Source organism: Pundamilia nyererei, unplaced genomic scaffold (assembly GCF_000239375.1).
Source record: "Pundamilia nyererei isolate P.nyererei 1_Seehausen unplaced genomic scaffold, PunNye1.0 scaffold00034, whole genome shotgun sequence".
Taxonomy (NCBI): Eukaryota; Metazoa; Chordata; class Actinopteri; order Cichliformes; family Cichlidae; genus Pundamilia; species Pundamilia nyererei.
In genome coordinates, this window is record NW_005187435.1 from 859,886 (window position 1) to 869,213 (window position 9,328).

At 38.9% G+C, this 9,328-nt stretch overlaps 1 protein-coding gene across 1 annotated transcript; it reads left to right on the forward strand.

Moving 5' to 3' along the window:
- On the forward strand, positions 1 to 9,328 carry agtrap (angiotensin II receptor-associated protein). Its single transcript, XM_005729663.1, has 5 exons — positions 1 to 228; positions 1,115 to 1,149; positions 1,343 to 1,451; positions 3,371 to 3,566; positions 8,386 to 9,328. The coding sequence occupies exons 1-5, from the start codon at positions 202 to 204 to the stop codon at positions 8,508 to 8,510; spliced, it is 492 nt and encodes a 163-aa protein (XP_005729720.1). The 5' UTR covers positions 1 to 201; the 3' UTR covers positions 8,511 to 9,328.

Here is a 9,328-nt window from a genome sequence, read left to right on the forward strand (position 1 = left end):
GTGAGAGGGGCAGGAGTCACATGGGAACGAGTCAGGTTGCTGTCACATGGCTTGTGTTTGCAAGGCTGAGCCGACGGGAGGAGGGGTTTGGACAGAAGTTTGTGTAAGAAGAGAAACTGCGGTACTTTTTCATGTAGCTCTTTAACAAGTTGAAACGCCGAATCGGATCAAGGAGGAGCTGCTTTGTCCAAACAGACAATTATGGAAATCCCTGCCATAAATCTAAAGGTGAGGTTTACTTTCTGCGTTTCTGATTGCCTCGGCTTGTACGCTCAAACAAACGCTGGTTTTCAATGAAATGTCAGCTCTGTTCCTCAGTGGTAATTCCTCTGTGTGGCAACGACCTTCCTCTGCTTGTGACTCAGATCACAGTAAACTGCTGCTCTACTTTTTGCTATTAAGTAAGAAGTGTTTAAGGTAATGTTCAGGGGATACGGTCCCTGAAGGACAATTTTGAGTGGCAGCAGGTCCTTTGACAGAGGTCATTATTTAAACATATAAACATATTTATTTTCACAAACACTTTAAACACTCATATGCAGTGAGTTTGGGGGGAACTAAGGCATCAAAAAATAGTAGAGACAAACTATATTCTGTGATGAACATTAACTGATGAACTGATGCCTTTGATTAACCGTGAAACTGAACAGGGACAAAAGTGTCCTTGTGCTCTGTCCAAAGAACAAAATGGGTCAAATGTAATTTTGGACAGCTCTTTCAAGGATTATAAAACCTGTGATGTTAAAAGTAAGCTTGGAGGACACTAACAGTTTCTGCAAGATGGTGCATTTTTATATTCATTTAGTGTGTTCAGTCATTCATTCATTTATCTCTTAAAGTTTTTTGAAATGAGTTAATTTTACTTTGTTTCACAGAATTGAAGGAAATGATATGTATAAAAAAATGCAATTTGGCGAGGTTGAAAAAGATGTCTCCGGTCCTCTTAGAGACCTAAATCAAAAGATAAATCATTGCTGCAGATTAGCTGCACGCAGTGATGATTTGAAGTTTTTAACTTGTGTTTGAGTGATAGAGTTTCATCATTCTTAGCTATACACTGGCTGTTCTGGGTCTCAGTTCAGTGTAAACACATTTTTGTCCTTCTCTATTCCAGGCCATCGTACTGGTGCACTGGCTGCTTACAGTGTGGTGAGTATGAGCACAGGCTTTTTTTTTCCACAAACCTGAGGAATTTCTCTCCTCTTTTGGCACACAGACACATGCTTATACTCCTGATTCAGGTCAACTCTTTCACCTACATGTCTCACCCTCTGTGAAATCGCACGTAACTCTCCTGGGGTGTGTAAGAATCTGTCTCATATGAATTGTGTGTTTCCTTCAGGGGGAGTATGGTGTGGCTGTCAGTGGCCTTCACATGGGCGAACTTTAGCGTTTTAGCAGTTGGAGTGTGGGCGATTGCACAGAGGGACTCAATAGATGCAGTGATCATGGTGAGTCTCTGCCTTCATTTCTTCATACGCTCTTATAGCATCATGTGACACATAAAGTAGTCCAACTTTAGGTGCAGTGCTGCATATCTGTGCTAACCTATTTGTCTGTGGAATCTAGGGCATTCTGTGAGCATCCCTTTGAAAAAGAGCCCTTAATTTACCACAGTACAGTAGCTGAGGCCCTCAGACAGATTAAAATGGCTCCTTAAGCAAATGTAATTTAAATGTTTGAAGTTTCAGAATTGTCAACCCTTATCATACCGTAACTCAGAACCCGTGACTGGTGTTTCCATTGTACATTAGTGACATCAGCTGACTAAGGGGAAAAAAAACTAAACAAAAGTGTGACTTCAGAATTGTTTTTTGATTGTGTTCTGACGCAAGAACAGCTTGTAATGAGAGCCGTTATCAGATAGAAGGAAAACTTGTGCAGTTGGCTCTTCTGTCTGTCAGAGGAAACTATTAAGCGCCTCATCCTGACTGTGGGTCAACAAAAGTACTGAGCCCTTCTCATAGACTGTATATAGAAGATGGCCACAATGGTATGTGGTTTTTCATGGCTTTAGTTTTGGATCGAGTTTCACATTCTGGCTTTGGCTGTGTTCATTTTTTTTTTTTCACGTCAAATCTTACCATATTAACATGAGCAGGCAGTGAGGAGGAGTTGCCATCTATTGCTAGCTAGTTTGGTTAGCAGGGTACCTTCATAAAGTGTTGTAATATTAAATGGGATGCTTATTCTGACTTGCATCAAAACAGGCTTAAAATTACTCAAGTGTGTTTTTGTATGATTGAACACTAAACAACACCAGATGTCAAAATGCTTTATGCATTTCTGCTGTAACGTTGGACATTTTAGCATGGGACCTGATTGGCCTGTGAAGCCAACCTCAGGGGCTGCAGCTTTTGGTGCTTCAGCTTCAGCTCTTATTTCATTTTTCAGCCCCAGAGGTTGCTGCATTTTAGTTGTGTGTTCACTGCATAAATAGTTTTATGCTGATGCAAAATATTTGCATCTAAATCTTCATGTCCTTGTAATGGATGGATTCTTTCAGTTTCTGTTTGAATGATGTGGTTACTTATTTTATTTAACTAAAACAAACTCTTTACTGCAATTGATGGGAAATTATATTAATCTCAGGGGGCTATGTAGCTTTGTGGATGACTCTAACCCACTATGACTAACTTTAACTGATGGATTTAACAAAACTATACTTAAAGTCCACCTTTGTCCAGGCTTTGAGTGTTTGAAATGAAGGAATGAATCTTGAACAAAATAGCTGTCTACTGTGTTATTCTTTGACAGTAACCAAAACGACAGTTTGACAGTACTGGACTCTGTCACTATACTGAACTTAATTTAGACTTATAGACGCTGGGATGTAACCACAGGGGAGCCTTTTACCTTGTGTACATTAAAGTCCAATGTCATATTCACTCATGTCCAAGATCTATCAAGAAAAAACACTGGTGCACAACTAATGGATAAGCAGGATTTCTTAGCACTGAGTGGTATTTTAAATTGGATCAATCACCCGCCCAATCAGCTGCAGGTAATATAGCCCACTGTATATCTTTTCCAGTATGGTTAAGTCCTGGCAGCATTTTTCTCAGGTGCCTTAAGTGAATTCACTTATTTTCAAGTGTTTAACTAATAGCATGTTTAACTCATATTTAATTCTTTTTTTATTGGAAAGTTATTTCTCATTTAACAATATGGACATTGACTGTCCCAAATTATAAGACAAGATCTTGTTTTGTTTTACTCTTTTTGTAATGGCTTGCCTCAAACATCTTTTTCCAGAACATGTATGCTATACTTTAGTTTTTTTTTTATATCACACCCACCAACCAAATGACTTCATTTTCCATGTTACAATTATGTCGCTTTACATGTCTCTTTTGTGTGCTCCCTGTAGTTTCTGATAGGGATGATTTTGACAATATTGACCGACATCGTCCATCTCGGGATATTCTACCCTCTCGGTGCCTCGAGCGACTTGTTTCGCTTCAGCGCAGGGATGACCATCCTCAACCTGCTGCTCAAACCCATTTCCTGCTTCTTTGTCTACCAAATGTACCGCGAGCGAGGAGGAGATTACAACATCAACTTTGGTAAGCACGACTAGATGGGTCACGTACAGTAGCATAAAACATTTCGAGATTTAAAAAGATTTTGGCTCAGGTTCCTCAGTTTTTCATTTTGTTGTCATGAAAGCTGTGAAAAGGTAATGAAAGCAGAAATACATACACAACACAGAGGGTACATCTCCCAGTATAATTTCAGAACTAGTGAGAAAGTATCTAAAATACCTGAGCCTACCCACCACTTTATGACCAAAGCTCTAAGGTATGGAGTAATGCATGTGTCCAAGGGCACTTTGATGTCTTCCTTGTGTTGTTTTATGCCGTTTGCCATGAAAAGCCTGCCGAGAGCAGCAACCTGGCAGGACGCTGAGCGAAAGCGCTGGCAGATGATTCCACCGTCAAACTGATTAGTTACAGTCACAAGACTTAAAATGCAGAGAAATATTTGAGCTGCAGCTCGGCCAGTCAAAGAAACCCTTTCTCAATGAAATGTTTATTACATTTGTGTGTCATCCTGGCAACCAGTTTATACTGCATGGAGAAACACATTAAGCCCATGCAGGCCTACGAGTGTATGATCTGCCATGATAGCACATGGACAGAAATAGCACAGGAGTGATGTGGAAAGAAACACAGATGGACTCAAATCTGATGAACACAGAAAGAGACTCTTTGTGTTGGCACTGACTTTTGGGTGTATAGCGTTCTGTTTGCAGGCAAACATCTAATAAGCACGCTAACAAGTGAAGGGATGTTTGATCAAGTGTGTGTGGTCATTGATTTGTAGACTTTATCTCTCTCTGCTGAGAGCTTTTCCATTAGAAATCCCACTGAGCTGTGACGTCCGCTGGACTCTTAAATCCCGGAAAATGTTACTCATTCATTAGCGATTGATCCATAATAAGAGCAACAACAACACAAATGGGAAAAATAAAACCACATATTGTTGGTGTAACACAATTTTATTACTATTAATATTAGTATTATAGGCCAAAATACTATGTTATTTCATGTCACGCTGGGTAAAGTAATGAAATTTCTCTTGCATTGCGACCCAAAACTGCAGTTGACAAAAGATATTTCCTGCATGCTTGGCAGATAATTGAATATTGATGAATGTGCTCTCTCTGTGGTTTTACTTTACCGCCACATTCACACAGCAGGTACATCCATTAGAGTGTGTAATGACTGATGAAAGCGGCTAATGTCAGTTTCAGACTATGTGAGTTTTAATTGCTGCCTGATTGCGTTGTTGGCATTTATATGGTTCCCCGCTGCACTGAGCACTCTGGGAACCAGACAATCAAGTGTGTGTGAGTGAACTGTTGATTCAGGTATTTGGGGCTCCCAGAATTTTGATTGATGGACCTCTTATGGTGGTTGAATTACTCTGAGTTTGTGTATTAGACTTAAGTTTTACATCCAATGAAGCAAAAACTGCACATTTGAGCCGTCACACTTTTGCAGTCAGTCAAAGTGACTGTGGTCATTAAACCAACCAGTGCTTAGCACCTATAAACAGGCAAATCCAGACTGTCAAAGCACATAGAGGTGAGGCACGTACTTTACATGGGTAGATGAAAGCATTGAAAAAGAACAGCAAGTAATAAGCTGTGATTTTGTTTACACTGTGAATGATTGGCAGGTAATTAAAAGCCATAAGCAAAATTGAAAGGAAAAGGTGCCTTCTCATTTGTGAGCCATAGATGGTAGCATTTTTTTATGTACATCTTGTTTTTAATGGGTTGGGCCCTATTTTGTCTTCAGACCTGCCTTAATTCTTCATGGCATAGATTCAACACGGTTCTGGAAACATTTTTCAAAGATATTGATCCATATTGACACGACTGCATCACACGATGTTGCAGATTGTTCCTTTTCCATCACATCCCAAAGGTTCGTTCTTAGATTCAGATCTCGTGGCATTACAGTGAGATCATTGTAATCTTCAAGAAACTATTTTGTGATGATTTGAGGTTTGTGAGATTCCAACTTATCCTGCTGGGTAACTTGGCAGCTCTCGTGCAGTAGGAATTGAGGCTTATTAGACAGGGCACCCTTTTTTTTACAGTCTTCTGTAGTCCAGTTTAAAATTGTAGCCTCATTTTACTGTTCTTAGCTGAGGGGAGTGGTGCCTGCTGCTACTGTAGCCCATGTTACAAGTTTGAAGGGTTTCAAATTCAAATTTTATTTGTCACACACACACAACCATACAAAGTATGACATGGGGTGAAATGTTTGTAGCTGTGCAATGCCCGACTATTAAATGACAGAAAAAAGTTTTACAGTATTTACAATTTACAGGTTACTACAAAAATTTACAAATTAACTTAGAAATTTACAGTAAAAAATGTGCAAATAGCAGAAAGAGGTTATAAAGATTATAAAGATTTTAAATTATAGAAAGATTGTTGTTGTTGTTGTTGTTGTTCTGCACATCTTGGTTGTAATGAGTTGCTTTTGCCTTCCTATCAGCTTGAAGCACTGGCCATTCACTTCTGACCTCTGGCATCAACAAGCTACAAAAAAAATGTGGGCATTTTTTTTAGAGTGAAAAGGCTCCATCTTTGAGTTTGGTATCCTATTTATGTTTACGGCTAACTGCAATCATTTTGAGGTTTTAAATTGGCATTAGAAAAAGCCATTTATTAATGGTTTGAATAACTTCATATCTCAAACTGTGCCAGTGTTATCCAGGGTCGTATTTGCTAAAGAGACTTAGCAAGTGCTTAAAAACACACACACAGATAAGATAAATTTTTATCCCTGCGTTTGTATAGTGTGATTTTTAATCGTGTGCATGCAAAGACTATTGTAGACAGACCAAATAGCAGTCTGAACAGTTTCCACATCATACAGTAAATACTAGGCCTAACGCCTACCAGGGACCTTTAAGCTTTAGCCAACAAATGCATATTTAAGACTGTTTTTAGGAGTCTCATTTTCATACAGTGCACCTCAAGACATTGAAAAGTCAGTAAAAACTCTGCAGCCAGGGAAACTAAATACAACGAACGACTGGAAAATTGACGGTTGGTTGCTAGATAAACATAACACGTCTGAAATGACAGACTCATCTTTTAAACACTTATCATTAATTTTGAGCAATGAGTCTGCTGCCATTATGTGTGAACTGTACCAGAACTGTGCCGTGATGTAAAGTGCAACAGCCTTGCTAGCAATAACTAAGTAAATTGCAGCTTAGCAGACTGCCTGCCATGCATTACCCTTAAATTAATGTGCTCCTAAATTAAATTAATGTGCACTCCTTAAATATTTGTTCCCAACTTAAAATGTCATTATTTTTCTTGCATGTCATCCTTTGCTCTTTGGCATACCTTACTGTCACACCTTAGTATTTATTTTTTGTAAAGGCTGATTTTTGTTGTTGTAGTTGGAATTTGATCATTTCTTCTTCTCTTCTCTTCTCTTCAACCTTTTGACCTCTCAGACTTTGAGACCTCTGTGGACAGTCGATGCACTACGGACAGTGCTGACAGTGCCTTTATTGGGCGCCGCTATTGATTCCTGGCCTCTTCCCTTTTTACAGTTTCTCTCCTCCAATCATCCTCTTCCAACTCCTTCTATGCAGGAAGTAAGATTCCATATCAGGCTGCAGGATGATAAAGAGAAATAGATTTATTTTTTTTCCCCTTTTGTATTTATTTCTAAACAATCATCTTGTCAGTGTTCTGCTGTCCATCTCTTTGTGTTTTTTTTAATCTGTCTTTTAATTTGACTGTTCTCACCTTCAGTAAGCCCATACCTGCCTGCATTGCTATGTTTGTTTGTAGAGATTGCTCTTATGCAAACACTACTTATTGTATTTTAGGAGTTTATATGTATCTGAAAGTTTGCATCAGCTATATGGTTTATTCAGGTTTTTAGTCCCCAGATGCCTCATTTGTGCTCTTGCATTGTATTTGCATGTATTTAAAGCAGAGCTGCATGATGCTGCACATTCTAAAATGAGCCTAATTAAAATCAACATGATGTGATGTGATACTAGACAGTGAGTATGGCCTGGTTTTATGCACACGCTTTGTTGAGATTTATGTGATGCCATCCTTTGGTCAATCTTTGGGCTATTGCCAATATTCCCACACAGCTGCAGTGAAACCAGATTTCTTGTTTTACTGGCATTAAAGGTGCATGTTTGTCACCGCAGTTGGACTCTGGACTGTGCAGAGGTGCTGTCTTTGAAACGCCAAAGGGGATAGTTGATATTCTGGCCATGTCAGAGTCAGGACTGTTTGTTGTAGATGCTTCATGTGAAGTCCCTTTATAAAAATCTTTCATAAACGTTCCCACCTATAATACAGCAAGGAAGCTATATCCTCTGGTAAATTTATTTATTTATTTATTTCAAATAATCTTGATTATTTGACTGCTGACAGAAGGACAAGAGATTTTTCATGTTCAGTCTCACATCAGTGAAGTTCCCGTGCCCAAACTCTTCTCAAAATGACTAATCAAACAGTAGTGGGGAAATGGGAGGAATTTCTTCTTCCATCAAAGAAGGATTTTGAATAAAAGTGGCTGTTTTCTCAGTCTACCATTCATCAGAGGGAGTGTGTATTTTTAATGTATGCTGGTAATAACAGATTCAAGCACTGTCATTTATATTTCTACAGACATGGCTGGGCACTTGACTCAAGATAGCAAATCTGCATAACCGTTTCATGAATCTGTGTGTAAGGAGAAAGGGAAAACAATAAAGGAAAAGATTTGAGCTTTCTGGGTGCCAGTACTTTAAATATGTATATCAACAACAGTCCAGTCTCCAAGGTCCATGATTAGATGTGGTTAAAATCTGATGTTGAAGACTTGTGGCTTGTCTCTGCAGGTTTCCCTTCTGTATCACGAAACCGAGATGCCTATCAGTCCATCGACCAACAGGATGGCTCCTCTACCTCAGGAAATCCCTTCAACCAGACACCGGACAGCAAACCAGGAGTTCGCGCTTACTGAACCAAGCAGCCGTTGAGCAATGCAGTGTTTTCCTTTCAGCAACACCTGCCCAGCACTTTGGGACAAGTATTATAATCGATTCTGTGTCGTCCCTGTTTTGTACAGTTGGCGTGTAACTCTGAAAGTTTTATTATGCTAAGTAGTCATCTGTTTGAACTTCAGAGTGAAATGTGGCATAATTACACCCATTTTCATTTCAAACTTTGGCACATACCTGCTGAACGCACGCAGAGGAAAAACTGTTCTCCCATTCCCATGCTGTGATGCCGTACTTTTCACCTTCTATTTTTAGTAGACAGGTGTTGAATCGAACTGCTGTGTCTACAGCGGTTTTGTTTTCTGTTACCTTTTTTATTTCCCACAAATGTGGTACTTTCGGATGCAAAGAGTCCGTTTCTCATTTTGTAAGCAGTAGATTAATATTTTTCAATTGATTTTTTTATTTTAAATATTACAGTTCTGCTGACTAGAATGGAGGTTTTTGACTAACGAGAAATGAAATTAATGTCCATTGCTGTGCCTTTGGAAGTTAACCTTTGCTTTTGTATTTTTTCACCCAATGTGAAATTTGAACTGCTTCAACCAAACTGAACGCATAGCAAGAACTGTAGTTAATGTTTCATCTCCTAACTTAGCATGAAAATACACTCACTGCAAAGCAGATGGGCCCTATTCATTTATGCTGATATTTAGTTTCTTCATACTAAGGCTTTTTTCATATCAAGCTGCCAATCTACCAAAATGTAAAATATAGAGACTGCTGATTTTGTAGCATCACATAATCGTCAGTTAATGATTATTAAAAAAAGTAAACAATT